Source organism: Sabethes cyaneus, chromosome 3 (genome assembly GCF_943734655.1).
Source record: "Sabethes cyaneus chromosome 3, idSabCyanKW18_F2, whole genome shotgun sequence".
Taxonomy (NCBI): Eukaryota; Metazoa; Arthropoda; class Insecta; order Diptera; family Culicidae; genus Sabethes; species Sabethes cyaneus.
The window spans coordinates 225,993,260-226,016,863 of NC_071355.1; the positions used below are offsets into that span (position 1 = coordinate 225,993,260).

At 38.7% G+C, this 23,604-nt stretch overlaps 1 protein-coding gene across 1 annotated transcript in view; it reads left to right on the forward strand.

Moving 5' to 3' along the window:
• The first annotated feature begins 9,411 nt into the window (after positions 1–9,411).
• LOC128740802 (putative neural-cadherin 2) overlaps positions 9,412–23,604 on the forward strand; it is an 81,513-nt gene continuing 67,320 nt past the window's right edge. Inside the window, exon 1 of the mRNA XM_053836368.1 lies at positions 9,412–12,175. Within this exon, the coding sequence (XP_053692343.1) occupies positions 9,412–12,175 (2,764 nt within the window). The remainder of the gene's footprint in view (positions 12,176–23,604) is intronic.

The window sequence follows — 23,604 nt, forward strand, 5'->3', positions numbered from 1 at the left end:
TACTCACATAGGTATCGTTTTACGTTAAGCGCACTAGCTCTGCGGTCTATTGTTAAGAGATTTTTAGTCCAAGTTTTAAGCTAATTTAGAAGATATAATAAGTATAAGGTTTTGATAGAGTAGTGCTGGTTTTAAAATCATTTCATAGACTGCAAAAGCCGTATACCTAAACCATTCGATAGAAAATCGATGGAAAAACTGTCAAATTTCTGCATCGTATTAAAATCAGTATGCAATGTGTTTGGACCTTAAGCATTGGATGCAATGCTTCTCACACTCACTCGCGTAAAAGTGGGCATCGTTTACTTCTCGTTCGATTTGCAACGTTGATTCCATCATATGTTAACATCAATATTTTTCTAGTGTTGTAGGTTTTGTAAAGCAAAGTACGTAATCGGATAGTTTCAGCAGTTCATTCCTTCATCGTTTTTGAATCCTCGAACGTAATTGGATCGAAATTGAACCTAGCTGTGTTACAATTTAATGCTGCTTTAAAACCCTTAGTCTTAATCTAAAACAAAACAAAATCAATTTCAATATCAATTTCAAATTGCCATAAGAAATTAACATCAACGAAACAACTGAGTAAAACTGAGAGATTTTGATATCATTTGTGAATCATTTGTTTACAATTTCCTGTCCGCTTACCATTCGTGATATTTTTAAGCCGTTACGGTATCATTTTTCTATCATTTTGAACAGTCATTTTGTAGTATTTTCGGGGCTCTTTAATGTCCGTTTTTAATTATATTAGAATAATTCCTGTAGTTTATTCAGAGTGGCAACTACCTGGAAAAACCTGGAATTGTCAGGGAATTTGAAATTACCTGGAAAAACCTGGAATAATCAGGGAATTTTTAACAAAATCAGGGAATTTTTCAAACAACCCCAATGATCGATTCATTGAGTAGTCAAGAACACTTAGAAATAGATAAAGAAGTACGGCACACAAGCGATATATTGGGTTATCGATAATTAGCTCAGTGTTTTGCAAAGAGCTTTATTCTGCGAGGCAAGCGAAATTAAAAATTAGCTCAATTAAACTGCTTTTTTGCATGGCTTATGGCTCGAAGAACGAAAGTTAAACATACGAACATTTCCGCGTGGCTGGCAGGAAAAGCACCACGGCAGGTTCGGGAGCTAGCCGCAATGGGCACTAAAACTCCGCTTGCGCCTGAGTTTGCGAATAAACTTGCGCGGTAAAAAGAACAGATGAGGAACTCACGAGAGGAGTGTAATTAGCTGGTCGGCAGAATAAGAGAAAGTGATTGAAGAATTCGCCTAGAGAAATAGAGTAGGTGGGGAAATTTTTCTCAATACCTCGTAGATTGATAAACAATTCAAATATCAATGATCGAAACACATTTTCAGTTAAAATTATATCGCAATATGAAACCTAGAATTTTATTAAACACCGGGAAAAACCTGGAAAAATCAGGGAATTTGGTTTTTCGTATCCAGTTGCCACCCTGTTATTTCAATTCTGTGTTGCGTTTATTATTTATGTCATTTTTATACTGATTTCTGTATATCCTCCGTGACATTTTTTGTCATTTTTTATTATTTTTGTATCTATTTTGTACTAGTTTATGTACCATTTTAATGACCTTTTATTATTATTTCTGTATTATATTTGTCATTTGTGATACTTCTGTAATTTTTGTAAATTTCAGATCAGTTTTTGCACCATTTTTTATAACGCTAGTCTTTCCAATAGACGGAGGAAACGGTAGAAAAAACTAATGAAACAAAGGTGTCGATAGTGTCTCCAGGGCGAGACAACATGTAGGGAAAGAGCGATAAATTAGGTACGGGAGGATCATTGAAGCAACCCTTGTACACTGAAGTCGCTTTTTACACTTTTTTCATCCGGTTTATTTTTTATGCGCGAAATTCGAAATTCATTTTATTTAAGCTAAACGTATCCTTTGCGTAAAAAGTGACACGAGTGTATAACGTTTCCTCTCTACCCAAGCAGGGGGATTCGCGAATCGAACCAGCTATAATAGTAGTCGAATTTAGTAATAATTGGCTTCAATTATAGCTTTGTTCGATCTGTGGATCTCTCAGTTTGGGTAGAAAGGAACGTTATACAAACTAAATAAGCATTGCTTCCATGGCCCTACTTTATCTAATTTTCCTCTCTACCTTCTTCACCTGTTGTTCCCCCCTGGAGACCTATCAACACTTTTGTTCCATTACTTTTCAGTACCGTTTTCTCCGTCTATTATAAGGTTACCATTATAAAAAATTAATTAATTCCTGATCTCATCATAAAGGTCAAGACAACAAAACATTTTCGTGTTATTTACATACTATTTTGTACCACTTTGAAGTAATGAGAATTATTTTTGTACTTTTTTTATATCTGCTTATTCTATTCTCCCGGGCAGGAGCGAAGAGCAAAATAATATAAAAACAATATCAAACTGTGTTATAATGGTATATTTTGTTATTGAATAGTTATTTGTTTATTTGTTTATTATTGAATAGTTATGGAGATACATTGATAACAAATTTTGTTATTGAGTAGATATTTAAAACAGTGGTTGTAAAATGAGTGTAATAACTGATTTTGTAATCATATCTTATTTTGGCCTTAAAATGACATTCGAAATATTTCATATAATTTTTTTATTGATTAAAGAGATTTTAGATTATAAATTTTTTAAAATTATTTTTTAATATCTCATATACTACTGCATTTGTTATTCAATACCTTAATAATACTAAAATATGTTATTCTAAACTCTGAATACAGTCATGTTATTGCTTTGTTATTCAAATAACACAGGTAGTTATTCTTTTGGCCTTGAAGGAGTAAAATTTTGATATTATTTTTTGTTATTTTACCAACTATGTCAGCCAAAACAAGACCAAATTTTGATATGAGTTATTCGATTTCCAATAACACATTTTGATATTATTTTGCTCTTCGCTCTTGCTCGGGCTGTTATGTTATTTTATCGTTATTTCTGTGTCTATATTGTAACAGTTTTGGCCGCTTTTATACTAATTTAGTTTTATTTTTGTGTAATTTTTTTGTCAGTTTCGGCTTATTATCTAATCATTATTGTAATCTGTTTGAATTTTGTATAGTTCTTTGTCATTTGCCCCATTTTTAGTTTATTTTTGTGTCTCTTTCGTATTGTTTTTGTTTATTTTTATTATTATTATTATTATCTTTATTTACTTTATTTGTGTGTGTAATTTTTTAACTAATCTAGTTTTTCATCACTTCTGTACCTCTTTAATATTTTTGGGTCAGTTTTAACATACTTGTATTTTTTTCGTTTTACTTTTGATCGTTTTCCTGGCATACATTTTTCTGTGCCATTTTTGTGTTATTTCTATTATATTTATGTGTCGTTATTGTATTATTTCAACGTCATTTTGCGTTATTTTTGTATTAATTTGATTGCGTTTTTATGTCATATGTGATTCACATTAAAATTTTTGCAAATTTTCTAATCATTTTTGTAATTTATTTTAATTATGTATAGTTTTTGTCATTTTGTTTCATTTTTAAGTTGCTTTTTGTATCTCTCTCGCGTTACTTCTGCATTTTTTTATTATTTAATGTATCTGTATTCTGTTCAGAACAGCAACTGTTTGGCCACTGAGGCATCGAGCGAGAACCGCTGAAATTGGCAACACCGTTTGTCCGTTTTATGCATTCATCATGCATAAACATTTTAAATATTTTAAACCATTTTTCTGTCATTATTGACTGTTCCTGCATCATTTCTACATCATTTAGCATTGTTTTTGTAACAATTTAATGCCATTTTTGTGGTTTTTTGTGTCACTTCAATTTAATTTCGCTTTACTTTACGCATTACATTAATTATTTTTGTTTCATTTTTGTAACTTTTGCATTTTGGTATAAGGTACGCCTGGGCTTTTTGAAACGGTTTTTTCAAAATTCGAATTCAAAGTTTCCTAATAAAAATATAAAATTACGTTTTTCAAATCTACTGGTGATATTTATTAGCTTAATCCAATGACTATCGATAAAAAAATAGCAAATGACAACAGTTGTTTAAAATATACCTAGTATGCGGGGCCGTGCGGTGTGTCAACTTACCCCGTGAGCGCGTTAAAATATGAGAGGTAAGCAGAAATGGCCAAAATACAAAACGGATAAAGCATTTTACATAATTTAACCTTATTACGCTTAATGAAAACCAAATAATGACCTGTCGTGCAATTATGAAACCAAAATGGCCAAAAACACAGTTAATTAGCAGATTTAGATAACCCCGTTTGAAAATGTTAAATTTCTAAATTGCAAAAAGTACCACAAAGCACGGAGAGCGTAAAGTCACTTCGATCTTTCGTGTATGACAGTCAGAAGATGCGTTTAAAGGGTCTGTTTAGTGAAAAAATTCAGGCACCAATTTTATCATTTTCGACGAACATTGTCGCTTCCGTTTCAATTTACCCCGCATTTTACCTGGCCCCGGTGTTCCCTACTGACTTTGTATCACTTTCATGTTATTTTTGTGCAGTCAGAATCGAAGTCCGAACTAAAGTCAGCACCAGAGTCGGAGTCGGAGTCAGAGTCGGAGTCGGAATCAGAGTCAAAGTCAGTTAGAGACAGAGTCAGAATCAAAGTCAGTTAGAGTTGGAGTCAGAGTCCGAGTCATAATCAGAGTCAATGTCGGAGTCCGAGTCAGAGTCGGGGTAACATTCAGATTCGGATTCAGAGTCGGAGTCAGAATCAGAGTCAGAGTTAAAGTCAGTGTCAGAGTCGGAGTGAAAGTCGGAGCTGGAGTCAAAGTCAGAATCAGAATCAGATCGGAGTTGGAGTCAGAGTCACAGTCAGAGTTAAAGTCAGTGTCAGGGTTCCAGTCGGAGTCAGAGTCGGAAACAAAGTCAGAGTCGGAGTTGGAATCGGAGTCAGAGTCAAAGTCTGAGTCAGCGTCAGAATCAGAGTTAAAGTCGAAGTCACAGTCGGAGTCAGAGTCAGAGTCGGAGTAAGAGTCAGAGTCAGAGTCGGAGTCAGAGTCACAGAGTCACAATCAGGTCGGAGTCGGAGTCAAAGTCGGAATCAGAGTTAGAATCAGAGTCAGAGTCGGAGTCGGAGTTTGGGTCGAAGTCAAAGTCAGAATTAGATCGGAGTCGGAGTCAGATCGAAGTTGGGGCCAGAGTCAGAGTCGAACGCAGAGTTAGGGTCAGGGTTAGGGTCAGAGTTAGAGTCAGCGTCAGAATCAGAGTCAGTGTCGGAGTCAAAGTCGCAGTTAGAGTTAGAGTCAGAGTCGGAGTAAGAGTCAGTGTCGTAGTTGAAGTCGCTGTCGGAGTCAGAGCCAGAGTCACAGTCAGAATCAGCAGTAGAATCACAGTCAGAGTCAGAGTCGGAGTCAGAGTCGGAGTCGGAGTCAGAGTCAGAATCAGAGTCGGAGTAAGAGTCGGACTCGGAGTCGTAGCCCTACTAGCACAGTTGTTCCAAACTAGTTGTGGCAACCGAATTACGACTAATTTTAGTCATAAGTAGGTTTCTGCAACCATAAATGCGAAAAATGTGCTGCTTGGGAGTCGAAGGCAGAGTCAGAGTCGGAGTCCGCGTCAGAGTCAGAGTTGGAGTCAGAATCAGTCAGAGTTGGAGTCAGAGTTAGAGTCAGAATCAATCAAAGTCAGAGTCAGCGTGAGTGTCAGAGTTAGAGTTACAGTCAGAGTCAGAGTTAAATTCATAGTCAGAGTCAGTGTCAAACTTAGAGTTAGAGTTAGGGTCAGAGACAGAGTCTCCCATTATATCGTTTACTCCGTCTATTGGAAAGATCACCGTGCAAAGTTCTTATTAGGTTCAATAACCGAGTCATTCATAGAAGTGATTGAAATTACCGAAACGTTGTAAACGGAATGTTATTTCAACGATTGATAGACTTTTAAGCCTAAACATCCTTCCAAAAAATAACATTTCTCAATCGATAAGCTTGTACTTAATAAGCTTCAATCTGAAGGCTTCTTGGCAGTATGGGAATATTTCGCTGCATTACTATAGATTTCCTTTTGCTTTTATTCGAAATTCGTTCTTCTATTTTCTGGACTGTTTTCAACCACAACATTCCGAACTGAAACCAAGCATTATTTCTATTAAGAGGCATTTCCCGGAAACAAGCGCAGACTTCTTGCATGGTGGAAATCGCTATCATTGGTAAAGTATTTCCTTAACCAAACCGAAAACCATCCTCCGAGGAACGATGGTTCTCGAAGACGTGTTCTCTCCGCCTCGCAAATGCTTCCAGTAAGTAAGTAAAGCATTCGACCGGCTTCAGCAGCAAACGAGCTGGCTATTTGAAGAATTTTAATGAAATTGTTGACTACCTACGGCAAAACTGCAAGCTGCTGCTACAGTTACGGCTTCAATTACTGGAATTTACGTCGAATTTATACCTACATTTCGCTGATTACACTTTGCTGCTAATGGTATTTTATGTGTGAAGACCCATTGGCAGAGGGAAAAAGACCGACAAAATGGGTCGTGCCAACCCAAACTGAGCATACCGACGGATAAGTGTATAATGGGTTAAATAAACTCAAGTTGAAAAGATAATTGATTGAAGGGCAGTCTGAAGGCATGATGACTTCTCGGTAAACTAGTTACGATTTTATTTCAATCCACCGAAGTATGTTAATTATGCAGTCAACACAAACTTGAACAAACTACTACAGAATACTTTTCGAGGAATTTAAACAAAAGTGAAAAGAAAACTGTTGGTGTTGATTTAATAGAGTTAGATCGTTTTTCGACAACGACGAAAAAGAATCAAAAAACTGATTGCCCTCAAGTAGCATAGTTATAGTATTTGATATTGCTATCCAAATACAGGAAAAAGCGAGTTATAAAACGATTATCTTATTGTTACTGTTTCAAACTTGCCAGTCGATTTAGACAACCATGTTACCAACCAACTCAACTACAATCGCTTCGAAAGCACAATTCCGATTAAGAACTAATAACCCAGTCAACCATGTATAGCAAACAATGCTCCTGGTCGAATTTCGAATACTCACTATGATTTTGCTGTCCAAGATTCTGATGCGATGTCGTTTCTGAATTTTAAGCAGAGTCCTGGCCTGCTTTCTCTTTTACAAAAGACCAAGCCTTCGACAGCAACACGGGTTATTTCCTGTGTTCGTAAGTTCTGGCGATAGTGGTTTCAACTTTTCGATTCCACATAAAAACATGGTTGGTACGTGCACTGCCCCGATACGGAGTGAATGACGGAAAAATTTATTCGGCACTATAGGCCATGGGACATCTCTCTACCGTTACCGAACCGTTCTAATTGTTGAGAAACGTTACACGATGCACTCCATTGGATAAAACACGAACTATCAAGATCGACACTGACAGACTTGCTACGTAACATTTCCACTTCCTATACAGGAGCTTTATCATTCTCCCATACCAAAGAAGAAACATGCAAAAATTATGCAAAAAAGGATATTTTCACTCTAGGAAACACTCGCCCAGAAGCGAGCGTAACACATTCTGAGAAAATACGAACGTATCTAGCATGCACTTGCATTATTTATTAAAATTGAACAATATCGAGCAAACTCTCGTCGACACTAAAGACTTTTGACCCAGAAGAAAAGTTGTTTCGAGATAGCTAAATCATTTCCCACAATACATCACAGCACGGATGCAAAATGACACTCTACAGGCTACAACAGTCTCTCTGTGCTCTCTGCTGTGCGATTCACGTTATAATGCTTGCTCGGAAAACCCACAGGATGTGAAAAATTCATGCCACTTCATCTTTTATCTTCACCGTACACCCGTTCTGGAAGCGATGGAGTTTGTTCTCTTCGAACCAAACTAAACTGGATCATCAATTGAAGGTCGAAACCTGGAAGGCGGAAGACGATGCGATGCTGGTTTGACTGTTTTGACTTTCGACAGCACAGGCGAATGGAAATTGAGTGCGTACGTTGACGATACGACAACCTCTCTAAAATAAGAGGGCACACTGTACTGCTGCAAAGTACAATGAAAGTCATTTCGGATAAATTGATGTCTCATTTTACATTGAGTGGATTGATTTCTGCAATCAGCCGAAGACAGCGATGGAACGATCGGTTCCATCTTTCGCCGCCGTGCGAGTCAAAAGTAGAGTCTTCCAGACAGCCAACATATAGCGAGATGTTAGAAGAAATGGAACTAACTTGTCATCTCAGCGATGGTGCATGAAAGGAGTTCTGGCACCTGCCACAAGGAAAGGAAGGGGATTGAAGTTGATACAATATGTTTTTCTTCAGATAACCGCTTACGTACGGCAAATAGTCTATGACGGTGCTCAAGTATATTGCAAAGCCGCGATGATTGATGCGTTATGGTAAGTAAGGGAATTTCGAAAATAAATCTTAATTTTCATAAAATACTCAGATACTGACTCAATGTTGTAGTATGAATGGAAATACCTATAAAAGACAGCTTTTAAAAAAGTTGGTTTATTATCAGATTCATTGAGTCAAGTGATCGTACAGTTTGGTTTACTGTACTTAGTAAAGTTTATTCCATGGTTTTAAAATCAAATGCCTAGGGGTCAATCCCGGTGCAATGGTTAGCATGTGCGCCTCCGGGGATCCGAGTTTAAATCACAACCTCACAGAAGTCACGAATGACCCAAGGTCTCAAACTTGAAACGTTTTCTTAACTTTTGTTTTGGTATTTCTTCTCTATCAAGAGGACTTATTTTACTTATTTAGCCGTACTACCTCAACCAAGCTACATTTGAAAAAATTATGTATGGGTGTGTACAACCCTCTGTTTATTTTATATCAAAAATTTATTACAGTGTACTAATTTTTCATTGTTGCCAAACGAAGGAAAATAAAATTCAGTTAGTGTAAGAGAAGCTCACGCGTTCGGACGTGTTTTTTTTTTTTGTATAACGCTGAGTCCCTTTCGAATACAGTCCACTTACAATTCGTGTCGATCCTACATTATTTATGGTCCTTCGAGCCGGATGTGTAGTGAATAAAAGTGAAATCGATCGACATTCCTAGCGTGGAATGTGCGAAATTGCGAAAAAAAACGACGCCATTGAACATAGAAATCTGCTACCGCTAGAGCGGAGCGCTAGTGCGATTGAAAACGAGTGACGAAAAAACAAAATGGCGACTGCGAGAATGCCAATCGGAAAACGGAACAATGATGGCGAATCTGAAATCGGATCTGATGAGGAAAGTGGAGCGAGAGCACTGCAGCCCGCAGTGCCTTCGATTACTAAACAATTGAAACAACAAAAATTAAATAAAATGGAAAGGAAAATTGAAGAAGAGTTAAGAGTGCTTTTGCTGAAGAAAGACACAGTGGAACGAAAATTGATGCGAATTCAAACAGCACTCGAACTCCCTGACAGTGCTGCGAACAAACACTTATTGCAATTGCAACTCAAAATGTTGGAAAGCTCATACGTCGAGTACAATGACTTGCAAAATGAAATTTACGGACTTAATGTTAGTGAAAAAGTGAAAGGCGAAGAAGAGACAAAATTTATTAATTTTGAAAGTTTGTATAGTGAACTGTTCGTTCGTATCACTGAAAGAATTGAACATAACATGAAGAGTGAATCCGTTCAGTGTGAAACCCATCCTGTTGCCGTTCAGCAATACGCTCCTGCATTAAAAGCACCCTTGCCTACCTTCGACGGTAGCTATGAAAATTGGTTCGCCTTTAAAAGTATGTTTGAAAACGTGATGGGACGGTATCAAGCAGAGTCGCCTGCCATTAAGTTATACCACTTACGGAACGCATTGGTGGGTGCAGCAGCTGGAGTGATAGACCAGGACATCATAAACAACAATGACTATGATGCGGCCTGGGAAACGTTACGCGAGAGATTTGAGGATAAACGAGTGATAGTCGATCGACATATAGAAGCCATTTTCAATATACCGAGTATGATTAAAGAGAGTGCAGTGGGTTTACGTAAAATCATTGATATCTGCACGAAAAATATTGACGCGCTGAAAAATCTCGAACTACCTGTGAATGGATTGAGTGAAGTTATTTTGCTAAACGTTTTAACGAAGAAACTAGATGCTGAGACAAGAAAGGCTTGGGAGTTGGAACAGAAAAATAATGAGTTGCCTGATTATCAATCTACCATGAATTTTCTCAAAGAACGATGCCGTGTGTATGAAAAATTAAGCAGGACAAGCAAGCTAGCCTCTGATGTTGTGAAAACGGTTCGACAAACAGTGAAGTCTGAAACGAAGATGCATAGTTTAGTTGCTGTTTCAGAAAAGTGTACACACTGCAAAAATGATCACGAAATTTGGAAGTGTGAAGCCTTCAAAAAGGCAAGCTTGAATGAGAAGTATAATTCACTTCGCAAAAGTGGTTCGTGCTTTAATTGCCTTGAGCGAGGACACGTAACTGGGAAATGTCGCTCCCAAAGTTCATGCAAGCGCTGCGGTAAGCGTCATCACACCTATCTGCATAACGATGAACAGCAATCTGTCGTAGTGTCTGTCACCAAAGAGGATGCAAAGGTAGAGGATCAGACTCAGGCTACCACGGAGGAACCAACAAATGTTATCGCAAGTAACCCGAGCTCAGTTTTGTATTCCAACGCGGACACCGACCAGGATACACTTTTAGCAACGGCAATTGTTTTCGTGTGCGGAGCAGGCAACAATAGTGTTTCGTGCAGAGCAGTGCTGGATTCGGCTTCGCACAAACATTTTATTACAGAAGATGTAGTTTCAAAGCTTGGTTTGAAAAGAAAACAGGCAAATTTTACGATCGTTGGAATCGGTGGTAATCAGATGGTTATACGATCGAAGGTGTACGCGAAAATTAAATCGAAGGTTAGCGATTACGAATCGCCTATGCTTGAACTATTGGTAGTCAAAAGGATTACAGGTGATCTTCCCATGTCTTCGTTCAGTACAGCAGAAATCAAGATTCCAAATGGTGTGCAACTTGCGGATCCTCAATTTAATGTTCCCGGACAAGTGGATATTTTAGTTGGTTCTGGATTATTTTTCAAACTGATTAAACACGGCCAGCTTCATTCCGCAGATCATTTGCCAGCAATACAGGAAACACAACTGGGTTGGATCATCAGCGGTATCATACCGACAAATGAAGTGGGTGTAAGTGATGCACTTTGTGCGGTAGCCACTGAAGAAGATATCGGTAAGTTGCTCGAACGATTTTGGCATATTGATTCCTTTGACGAAAAGGAACCGCTTAAATATGATGGTGGGAGTACCTGTGTAGCTCATTTCCTTGAGACACATCGTCGTGATGTTAATGGCAGGTTCATTGTCCGTCTGCCATTTAACGAACGTAAGATATATTTGGGAGAATCTAGATTAATGGCTGAGCGGAGGTTTTCGGCTGTTGAACGTCGACTCGAGCGAGACCCGACTATAAAATCGCAATATGTAGCTTTCATGAAAGAATATGAGGACTTGGGTCACATGTCCGAAGTTGTACCCTCTGCTGATGAAATTCCAGGTGAAGCATTCTTTCTTCCTCACCATTGCGTTTTAAAACCATCTAGTACAACAACAAAATTACGCGTCGTTTTCGATGGTTCGGCTGAATCTACCAGTGGAATATCTATCAACGACACTCAAATGATCGGCCCGACTGTGCAAAATGATTTGATATCAATATTGCTTAGATTTCGCTCTTTTAGAATTGCAATTAGCGCCGATATACCCAAAATGTATCGGCAGATTGCCGTACATGAAGAGGATACCTGCTACCAGCGTATTGTTTGGAGAGCCAGCCGCGATCAACCGTTGAAGGTGTATGCCTTGAAAACAGTCACATACGGTCTTTCTTCTTCGCCATTTTTAGCAACAATGGCTCTTAAACAGTTGGCCGATAACGAAGGACACCGGTTTCCACTTGCGCAGAAGGTTATCTACAAGTCTTGTTACATCGACGATTTACTATTCGGTGCAGATACACCTAAGGAATCAAAGGAAGTTTTGGAGCAAGTTGTTGGCCTGTTACACGGTGGGTGCTTCGACGTGCATAAATTATATTCAAATTCGAAAATGGTGCTTGAAGGTATTCCTGAACATCAGAGAGAGCGGGTCGATGCTGACGATGATCTGGTTATAAACTCGCTGATGAAAACCCTCGGAATTTCATGGGACGCGGAAAGTGACAATTTCGCGATCCGCATCCCTGAGTCACGTACGAATGAAAAGTTGCCTGTAACAAAAAGAATAATCTTGAGCGAAATAAGCAGAATATTTGATCCGCTGGGGTTTATAGGCCCAGTAGTAACAGCCGCTAAACTTATTATGAGAGAGCTATGGGCGCTAGATTTAAAATGGGATGATTCTGTTCCAGAAAGTTTTACTGTACTTTGGTTTGATTTTTGCACACGTCTTCAAGAGTTGAATGGAGTACAAATACCACGTTTGATACTTGCTGCTAAGCCAGCCGTTGTCGAATTACACGGGTTTGCAGATGCTTCCGATCTTGCATACGGCGCTTGCCTGTACGTGCGGTCTATACTGAGCGATGGAACAGCTGAAATGAAATTGGTGTGTAGCAAATCTCGCATCTTGCCAAAGAAAATTGAAAATCAAAAGCAAATTACCACACCGCGTGCCGAGTTAGAGGCTGCGTTGTTATTGTCGAGGTTAACAACGAAAATAACGACTGCTTTGGAGATGAGTTTTTCATCTATAGTTTTATGGAGTGATTCGACAATTGTTTTAAGCTGGCTTGAAAAACCGTTGGACACTCTACTTGTGTATGTAAGGAATCGCGTAAGTGAAATAAGGGCTTTGACTGATTCTTACCGTTGGCGATATATTCCATCGAAATCTAATCCAGCGGATGTTATATCGCGAGGCATTCAACCAAATCTACTTCGCGGTCACGATGTTTGGTGGAATGGTCCACAAATTCTCCGTAAAGATGATTATGAAATTCCACAGCCACATACAATAGCCAACGAAGTTCTTCCAGAGATGAGAAAAATATCAATGCTTTGCACAGTGCCCAGAGAGCGAATGAATATTTTTGACAGCGTTAGTCGTTTCTCAATTCTACAAAGAGCCATGGCCTACGTTGTTCGTTTTGGTGATTATATCAAAAGCGGGAGGAAGCAACTTACTAAGGGGTTACCGACAGCTGATGAAATGAGAAGAGCTTTGCTTTTGATTGTTCGTTTAATTCAGAAAGAATGTTTTGCTTTGATATTTCAACAAATTGAAGAGGAAAATGAATTTAAACACCCACTTAACTGTCTTCATCCATTTATTGATCCAAATGACGGTACTCTTCGTGTCGGAGGTCGTATTCGTAATGCTTCGATACCATTCGACAGTAAACATCAATTACTGTTACCACATGATCATCCAGTAACAATCAGCTTAATTCGTTATTTACACAAGAGTAATATGCATATTGGTCAAAGAGGACTATTAGCGATAGTGAGACAGCAATTCTGGCCAATGAGAGCAAAAAATGTTATTCGAAACATTATACATAAATGTGTACAATGTTACCGGTTACGTCCCAAACGCGCCACTCAATTAATGGGGGATCTACCAGAGTGTAGAGTTCAGGGAACCTTCGCCTTCGCAACAGTAGGAATTGATTTCGCCGGGCCGTTTACTCTAAAGGCGTCGACATCTGTGAGAAAGGCTCTGTCAACGAAAGGTTATGTGTGCGTATTTGTGTGTATGGCAACACATGCTTTACATTTGGAGGCAGTTTCGGGTTTGTCCACCGACGGCTTTATAGCCGCTCTACAACGTTTCGTTAGTCGACGAGGCCTGCCACAAAAAATTCTGTCGGACAACGCAACTAATTTTGTGGGTGCGAACAACGAATTGGGTCGTTTGGCGGAATTGTTTCGATCCGATCCTCATCAGAAAAAACTGAATGAATTTTGTGCTCAACGACAAATAGACTGGTCTTTCATACCGCCGCGAAGTCCCCATTTTGGCGGTATGTGGGAAGCTGGAGTAAAATCAGTAAAAACGCATTTACGACCGATACTAGCAGAGCACAATCTGTCTTATGAGGAATTTTATACCGTATTAACGCAAATAGAAGCAACGTTGAACTCACGACCATTAACACCATCATCGAACGATCCAACTGACATGACAGCTATCACTCCGGCACACTTCCTTATAGGCAAGGAGTTTCAAGCTATAAACGAACCATTATATTCACAAGTAAAGGTTGGACGACTCTCGCGATGGCAGATAGTTCAAGATTTAAGGCAGAAGTTTTGGCGTGTTTGGTCAACAGACTATCTTCAAGAATTGCAGCGTCGGCAACGTGACTTCAAGGTTACTCACTTTAAGCTGGGAGCACTGGTACTTGTCGTAGACGATAATTTGCCACCGTTAAAATGGATTAAGGGACGAATTACTCAACTGCATCCTGGAAGGGATGGCAACGTGCGGGTCGTTACTTTGGCGACAAAGGACTCAACTATTAAACGTGCAGTAAAGAACATTTGTTTGTTACCATTAGATGGAGATGACGATTTTTGAAATGTTACCATTCCAAGGCCGGGAGAATGTACAACCCTCTGTTTATTTTATATCAAAAATTTATTACAGTGTACTAATTTTTCATTGTTGCCAACCGAAGGAAAATAAAATTCAGTTAGTGTAAGAGAAGCTCACGCGTTCGGACGTGTTTTTTTTTTTGTATAACGCTGAGTCCCTTTCGAATACAGTCCACTTACAATTCGTGTCGATCCTACAGTCTATAAGTCCTTATAATTATCTACAAAATTGTCAAATAAAGTTTTGCTCTATCTATTTTATTAATCGAGTACTCTCGGCTTACACTGAGTGCTATGCAAAGAGCGCTCTTTGTGCACCAACAAGTGTAAAAAGGCAGTTACATTTAATAGCGCAGTACTTAATTTGGCAATTTTATACATATTAATAAGCTCTGTAAATACCCCATGCAAAACTTTTTCTAATTTTTAATAATTATCTACAAAATTGTCAAATAAAGTTTTGCTCTATCTATTTTATTAATCGAGTACTCTCGGCTTACACTGAGTGCTATGCAAAGAGCGCTCTTTGTGCACCAACAAGTGTAAAAAGGCAGTTACATTTAATAGCGCAGTACTTAATTTGGCAATTTTATACATATTAATAAGCTCTGTAAATACCCCATGCAAAACTTTTTCTAATTTTTCTTGGATGAGATAATACAGTTATTCAAGCAAAATCAGTGAACAAAGTGTAGGGCAGCCATGATCCAACCTTCGAATCAGTAGGAACTAGTGAGTAGCGCAACTTACACGGACAATTCTCAATTTACGTTGTCTATCATAAAAATAGTGACAAACTGCCATCTACCCATTAACCTCTCATTGTATACCACAGCAATAATAATCGACGAAAAGGTTTGGCTGCGTAATGGAAAAATATGAAAAATGGGACGGAATAAAATTGTACCTGAAATGTGTTGAAATAAAACAAGGGCTATCTCTCCGCAGTGCTGTCAGTATAGCTACGCAGCAAGCGAAGCTAACGCAAACCATCAGAATGACACCGACAGCCTACGTAAAAGTTCTTGAAGAAGAGAAGCACACGAAAAGCAAAAATTATCCGATGTTGAAACAAATTCACCCGGATAGGAACTGATATTTCATCGTAACTCATGAGCATCACTAAGCCTTCGTGCACAAATTACGTAACGCACATAGGGGAGGGAGCAGGTCGAACGTGCGTTACTTTTTGTTTGGGGAGGGGGAGTCCCGAGAAGAGTTACGTAACAAAATTATCAAATTAAAAAAATATGGATTTTTTTTTTGCTACACAAATCTGACCATCAGTTGAAAACCATTTGAGCCCAACATGCAACATGGGATGATGCCTAATTACTGTTTCAACTGTGAAAATCTATGTTTTAAGCCTCGATTTTACTTGATCAAACTCATTTATAAACATTCAAATCATACAGTTTGATTTGAATCCAGAATTGACATTCTGATAAAAGTGGTTTTGTAACCTTTCGGTTACAAATTTTAAATAATTAGCTTTGCCAATCTAAGATCTCAACCTGCTCGAATTTCCTTAATCCTAAAGCCCTAAGTCCACATCTGAGTAAGCTGTCGGCTGTGTGAACGATAGCCCTCCAAGTCTTCTGGACGGAGGGATGGTTTACAGGGGAAAGTTTTCTCTGATGCGAATGTCTCTCATTGCTAACAACCAGCCTCGGATAAGCTATCAACTGTGTGGGTGATAACACTCCAAATCTGCTAGATGGAAGGGTCACTCAGGCGGGATAACTTTACCGAGACGGCATACAGTCACCTATATGGGTGATAACATTCCAAGCCTTCTAGGCGGAACGGTCACTCAGTACGAAAACTTTGCTTACTATCACCACCCCGATTTGCAACTGTAAGGGTGGTAACCCTCCAAGTCCATGGATGGACGGACCACTCAGACACTAATACGCCCACAGATACGTCGATAAATACGAACACGGTGTTCAATACCACAGGGTGCTAGCCAAGAGGATTGTTGCCAATTCAATAGGTTGTTTAAAATCGGGAAGCTTCGGATATCCCGCTTTTAAACTAGAAAAGCTTTAAAAAGGCCAATCCGTAAAATGAAGCTTTATTCTTTCTTGCAATCCAAAAGAAAACACAGGTGCGCGACGGTGATTTTTTTAAAGTTGTACAGTTTTAAAATTAAATTGTGACGGAAGATAATGTTGTTTTGTTCAAATTCAAAAGTAAGTCAAAGTTAATTGTGCAATTTTAAAAGAATATTATTGTAAAAGTATGTTTGTTAAGTATAGCTATTGTGATAGTACAATGTAATCCAATATCCGAGAAGACAAGTGATTGTTAGTAGCAAAAAACAAAAGGTAAACATTTTTAAATAAAAATGCTGGTGTACGGGGAAATAGGTGTAGGGCTAGTACGGTGAGATATCTAATGCGCTCGTAGGTCCTTGAGGGGCCTTTTGTGTTTTGGTTCCAGAAATTTGGACCGTTTCTTCGACAGTCACCAAAAGTGCAACACAAGAACACCGCATCCGCATCTAAAATTACGACCACGAAGCTACGAACATCGTTCAAGGTGTAGAACCATTCATCACCGGAACGTCAATAATTCGGTGGCCAGGAAGTACAGCCCCTGGTGGATTCGTGTGCTTCGGCTGCTTAGTCCAGCCTAGTCCTACCGGCTTGACCATTGCCGGCGGTGAGGGAAGACCGCAGAGAAGAAGGAGCAACGGCTAGCCCCTCTAGTACACCAAAACGAATGCGCGCAAGTAAACTTAATAAGGCCGTGAGAATTCTCGGGATAGGGAACAATAAAAATTGTAATAGTGATTATAACTCTGGGTTTAAGCAATATTATCCGCCACTAACTTCCCTGATTTCCGCTTACCGAACTCGAAAGGAGTATTCAGTCCTGTTCTTTTGGTTTCTTTTGAGAATTTTGCTTTTTCTATTTTATTTAGCCTTTCAACAGCAGCAATTGAACTGGTTTTTCTCTTGGTTAAACTTTGCATATTGTTTCGATATCCGTTTCTGTGTTCGCGCGAGTTACGTGGTGATAATACCCTACTAGCACAGTTGTTACAAAACAGTTGTGGTAACCGATATATGACTAATTTCAGTCATAAATAAGTTGCTGCAACTAGAAGTGCCAAAAGTGTGCTACTTGGGTAAGCATTGTTGTGACTGTACCGGTGTAAGCAACATAAATTCCTCTCAAACCCCCCCCCCCTCCCCCACTGAGCAGTTAGAGGCTAACAGTTTTGATATGAATGATAGAATCGATGCGTTTCTTAAGTTTATAAAAATAAACGGATTGTCCGAGTTTTATTCAATGGTTGGGGGAGGTTTAGTTAACGTTACGTAATTTAAAGGCCCCTCCAACGCTTGGACTGGTAGGACAAAACTAGATCTGAGACTAATTAATACATGGGTGTGATATAGTTTAAATGCGTGTAGCACTCGAGTACTAATCGAGAAATTGTGGGTTGGAGTCCCACTGCCACGAACTAAACCCAATATATTTTTAGCCGCAGATCGAAACTTGCCCAGTATTCAGTCTAACATTTTTCGCACCAAACGCTCCTCTGCTTTAATCAAAATAGAGTTTACGTTTGACCGCGAAAAAGTCAGTATCAGTAAAACGAAAAAAAAAACTACAAGGTATTCAGACCTACGGGTTGTACGAAAGGGTGACGTAGGACTATGTAAGATCATTAAATCAAAGACTAATGTTAACTGCATTTCTGGCATACGTACGTTTATAAGAATCTGTGAGTGCCATTGTTTAAGTGAATGTTTAAAAGAGAAGAGCGAAATATTCAGATTCAATTCTTCATTGAATGCAATGGTTTGGCTTGCAATGGCTTTGAAAATACGTGAACGGGCATTCATAAGTACAACGCCGGCAACCATCGAGACATAGACATTTCTTTTAAAAATCACTTGAGTGCATCATAAAGGTTGAAATAGTAATGAACGACCAGCCGACAGATTATTGTATTAAATATGATTATGTGTAGCTTGACATGTTTCAATAGTCTTACTTTAACGCTTGTGGCCTTTAAAAGGGCCATTGGTTACAAATAACATTAAAGCCAAAGCACGTTCATCGCAAATATGACGTTCCAATCGAATGGGCTTCTCTTTTGACATGAATGGCAACAGGCACGTAGGTTAGCGACGTCGTTTTAGTCTTTTGCTACGAGAAGCTTTTACTAGTTTACTTTCACATCTTACCGCTTGTTACATAGCAGAAAAATGGCACATTCGCAAAAATTTCTGTTTTATTTGTACGAGAGTCCTTATCTTCTTACCACAGGGGTGAGAGGTCTCAAACCATCATAAAATAAATTCATGCCTCCAAAAACCCCCACATGCCAAATTTGGTTCCATTTGCTTGTTTAGTTCTAGAGTTATGAAGAAATTTGTATTTCATTTGTATGGAAGCCCCCCCTCTTAGAAGGGGAAGGGGTCTCAGTATACCATAGAAAAAATGCTTACCTCCAAAAATCCCCACATGCGAAATTTGATTTCTATTGCTTGATCAGTTTTTGAATTATGAGGAAATTTGAAAATTATTTGTATGGGAGCCCCCCTCCTTAAAGAGGGAAGGGGTCTCAATTCACCATAGAAAAAAAATTTGCCTTCTGAAACCCCCATATGCCAAATTTGGTTCCATTTGCTTGATTAGTTTTCGAGTTTTGAAGAAATTTGTGTTTCATTTGTATAGCAGCCCCCCCTCTTACGCCCCCTTAAAATTGCTCTCTTACCCCCCTATAAATTGCTGGTCATTTTATCTATCCAACGACATATAAATTGTTCAGTTTCGTTCAGTAGTTTAGTAGTTATGAGCATTTGAAATCTTTCATCCAAACGTTACACTTCTATTTTCGTTTTCACAAAGTGCTACCCAGTCCCAGTATAGTAAACAAATACGTAGTCCTACGTCAAAATGAGATTAGAACTAAATTAGTCAAAGCAATTTTACAGTTTTTATAGGAGGTAATTGGTGAGTAGATGCTATATGTGTATATACAAAGGGGACAACGCATGGAGGAAAAAGGGGGGAGATCACTTTAAGCTGACGCGTTTGTGTATGGAGAACAATTACTTCACATTTAGAGGAAACAGAGCAAACGCCTACAAACAGTTGAAAGGTGCACCAATAGGCAATCCATTATCACCATTCCTGAAGTTTCGGTACAGTCAGGCATACTGCGCGTGACAACAAGAAGACATCTCATCTCATTTGCAGCTGATCATCCGTAATGGCAAACAATTGAACAAACTTCTAAATGGAATTACCATTACCCAAGGCTCAAGTTGTTTACTCTCATTACGTTTCGACTGCATGTAAGCGGTTAAGTAATGATTGACCATTAGTTTGCAGGTAATGAATTCCAGTTGCTAAGGATTTTGCATGAATTTCTATCTGATGCTTTCAGCGTCTGTTCGTATGAAATTTTTCGATAACTTTACAGTCACAGGCTTCTATTTGGTGAACCAGTGTCATCCGTATACAAAAATCGTGCAATAACCAGAACAACTTAGTCCTACGTCAACCATGCGGTCATGTCTTGTAAACAACTCCTCTGATTTTTTATTGCTCTCTCTTGTTTTTTTTCTAGCATTATGTCTTTTTGTTTCTTGCGCTTTCTCTGTGCGGTCACTCTTTCTCGTTCTCGCCGTCTCTTTCTCGGAGATCTACTTCACTCGCTTCTCCTTTTCTTCACCTTTCTCTCAATCTTCCTTCTCTTACCTAATCTGACACATGTACCTTTTGAACAGGGATGGTTTAATCACTTTGACTCATTTTTGATTTATTTAGAAGTATCGTCTTAGCCAAGCAAAATTTGAAAAAATATACGCGGGACATTTATACACCTAGTTATCATCTACAATACTGCTGAATAAAGCTTTGCTGTATGCAGGGCTGCCCTGCTCATTGCACCTATTTTGCTTATTTAACTGTGCACCAAGAGCGCTCTCTGCGTACCACCCAGTGTGAACTGAGAGTGCGCCGTAAATACTTAAGATAGTGCAATACTTAGTTCAGCAATCTTATGGATAATAATGGACTCTATTAATAGCCCATACATAACATTTTCGAATTTTTCTTGGTTGAGGTGTTACAGTTAAATAAGAAAAATAGGTGCACTGAGTGCATAATAGATCTGGCTGTATGTTTCGTATTTATAGTGCTACAATGCTGCTACCCCGTTGGTTAATTTGGTTACTAACGGGGAAGCAGCCGTATAAATACAAAAGATAGAGTACGGATGGGTAAAAGTGCGATTCCATGATTTATCGGTGCAGATTCCGAGTAAATTTTCTACATTGGCATGGATGGGTACCTACTTTGACAGTCTGAATCTAACGTAAACTTTGATTACTTACGAAGCATAGTTGCTGAGTTATGTGTAAATGTTATTTTAGGGCGGTTTTGATGTAATTTTTAGTTATACGGCAAATACGATATCAACAGGAGGAAATTACTTGTTAAAAATTTGTAGCAGCGTTTTACATCACTCACATATCTGTTTTGAAAATACGGCGAAAATAATTTACAAAATATATTTCGCTTTTCCGTAATTTAATCTAACCCCGTCAAGCGCCTAGCGGGGTAAAAGTTCGATTCACGAACGGGGCAAAAGTGCGATTCATGGACGAGGCAAAAATGTATAGCTAATTATATACAGCTTTAGACACTATATTACAGATACTAGAAATGAAAGATCTGTAGAAAACTGTGTGCTCTACAGATGTTGGCAGAAGAAAAACAATGTATTTTCGCTGATGAAACAAAAAACAAACGTTTGGAAAAGTTTCGATCTAACGGACGCTACAATACACCAGCGCAAAATAGACAAGGTGCAAACTGAGAATATTCCTTACGGAAACATAACGCAGATTGAAGATAATATGGTTTTGTTAGCTACTGCTGGGCTAATTTCGTGGATTCTAGCTTCGAACTTTTGCCCCGCGGTATTCGCACTTTTGCCCCGCTAGTGGGGTAAAAGTGCGAATCTGCACTTGATCAGAAGAAAAAAGAATTTATTTTGCAAAACAATATTACCGCAGATGATTTATAGTTGAATGTGAAGACATTGACATACTGCATTACTATAAAATATGTTATGTTGTCCTTCTATATATCTCACGAAATTTGATGACAACTTAAAACATCGCACTTATGCCCCGCCCTACACTGCAGCCTAGCCAGTTCGGCCAATGTCTCTACAATAACCAGTTCTGCCAATGTCTCCTATCTAACTTTTAACAAATTTTGCTTGGTTGAGATGGTATGAGTCAAAACTGTGTCAAAGTGATCGGACCATTCCTGCTTTTCCACGCTTCACATATGGACTTAGCGCTTAGGTAGACTTAAACACCAGGCCTATCCCTTGGTAGGCTAAGCTTCGTAATATGTACTCAAACTATTCTAAACCAGCTTCAGACCCAAGCCCAAGTGCTGAGAAGCTTAGGAGATCACCAAATACTGGCAGTTATCAACACGCGTTGACCCAAAAGTCGAAAAGTGATTTTACTATCTGATGTTTAATTTCGGGCAACGAAGTGCGTATATCACACCTCCCCCTTTTTTTTAAATAATGCACGTGTAAACAAAATTGTTCACAAATAAACTGTCCCAGTTGCCTTTACATAAATTTTGATGTTGTTGTTCAGAATTTTGGTTTTTGGAATTTTGGTGGTAAATAAATTACCCGTGCTTTTTTTATTTCATTTTATATGTTGTTCTAAATGTTCTTCTAACCGAATTTCACACTTCCCAGCCTGTGCTGGGAAATTCACTCATCTTATTTCTGAAATCAGGACCTCTTTATTCACAAGCATTAATGCATTTCAATACTTACATTCTGAGAAAATTGGAAAACCATGTTATTAACCCATTATGACCCGGGTATACCTAAATTTGGACCAAATGAAGTGAAACTCTGTAATCTATTATATAATGGCTCGAATGTGTCGGGAAACGCAAAATCGTCATTTGGAATGCTTTCAAGGCCAAAATATCGCAGGTTAAATATTTTATAGGCTCAGTTTCAAACCAACAAGTTACAAAGTTTTTTACAGATTTCTTATCAAATTTTGTGATAGACTTTACATATAAACACTAATTTACATGTCAGGTAATGTTTCGTCACTAAATGTAGACTTTTTCATGCGTTTTGGAGACAAACATTTTTTCGCCATTTTTTCAACTTTTTTTCCGCCATTTGTCCCAACTTTGCACTGTTGAAAATACAGATGAAATGACAAAAACTGACAAATAATATCACACACACATCAGATTGATGTCTTATCTCTCTTGTAGTGATATATTAACAATGCTAACTGTTGAAATTCAGCAGTAAACAGGTTTTGAAGACGAGGTATGATATATCATACGCTGGGTCATAATGGGTTAAACGAGAAACGATTAATGGTTAATAGGAAATATGACGCCGCACTATAGTTTATATCACTCTGATTTCGCAACAGTTGAAAGTTAGACACAAATAAATGCCTTGTAGATCAATAATTTTTATGCTCGTTCATTACTTTCTCTATAGCGAACTAAGAAAGAGTAAATCAAACGTTCAAAGGTTCGCGCCAAAAAAACCAGGCTTTATGAAATACCTTACTAGCACACAAAGTAATAACCTTCGTACCTATATATATACTTACCACTTTCCGTAATGAAAAGACCACCACAGGACGGAAGAAGGGATCCCGTTCAGTTGATTGCCGTTATTGGAAGCAAAAATGAAGTGCCATACCAGCAGAGTCTCGACGATGCAGGATATCCGGGGGAAACGAAAGAAGAAAATAAAAAAGAAATGCAACGCCCGCAGAATCGCTATGATAAAGCCGCCCTAAAGCTGCTCATGCTGGTGTGGTGTGCCCTTCGTCAGGCGCCTGGCAGCCATGGTAGCCGAACCCGGAACGAATTCCTCCAACCGTTCTGACAACATGGAAATCCACTCAATCTGGAAAACAAACGGATGAGAATTCACGACCGCGGCGAGCAGCAGCGACGATGGGAGCAAAAAGCTAGCGACAGCGAAGCTGATAACGGAATCTATCCGATTGAATGGAAAAAAGGCGACAAC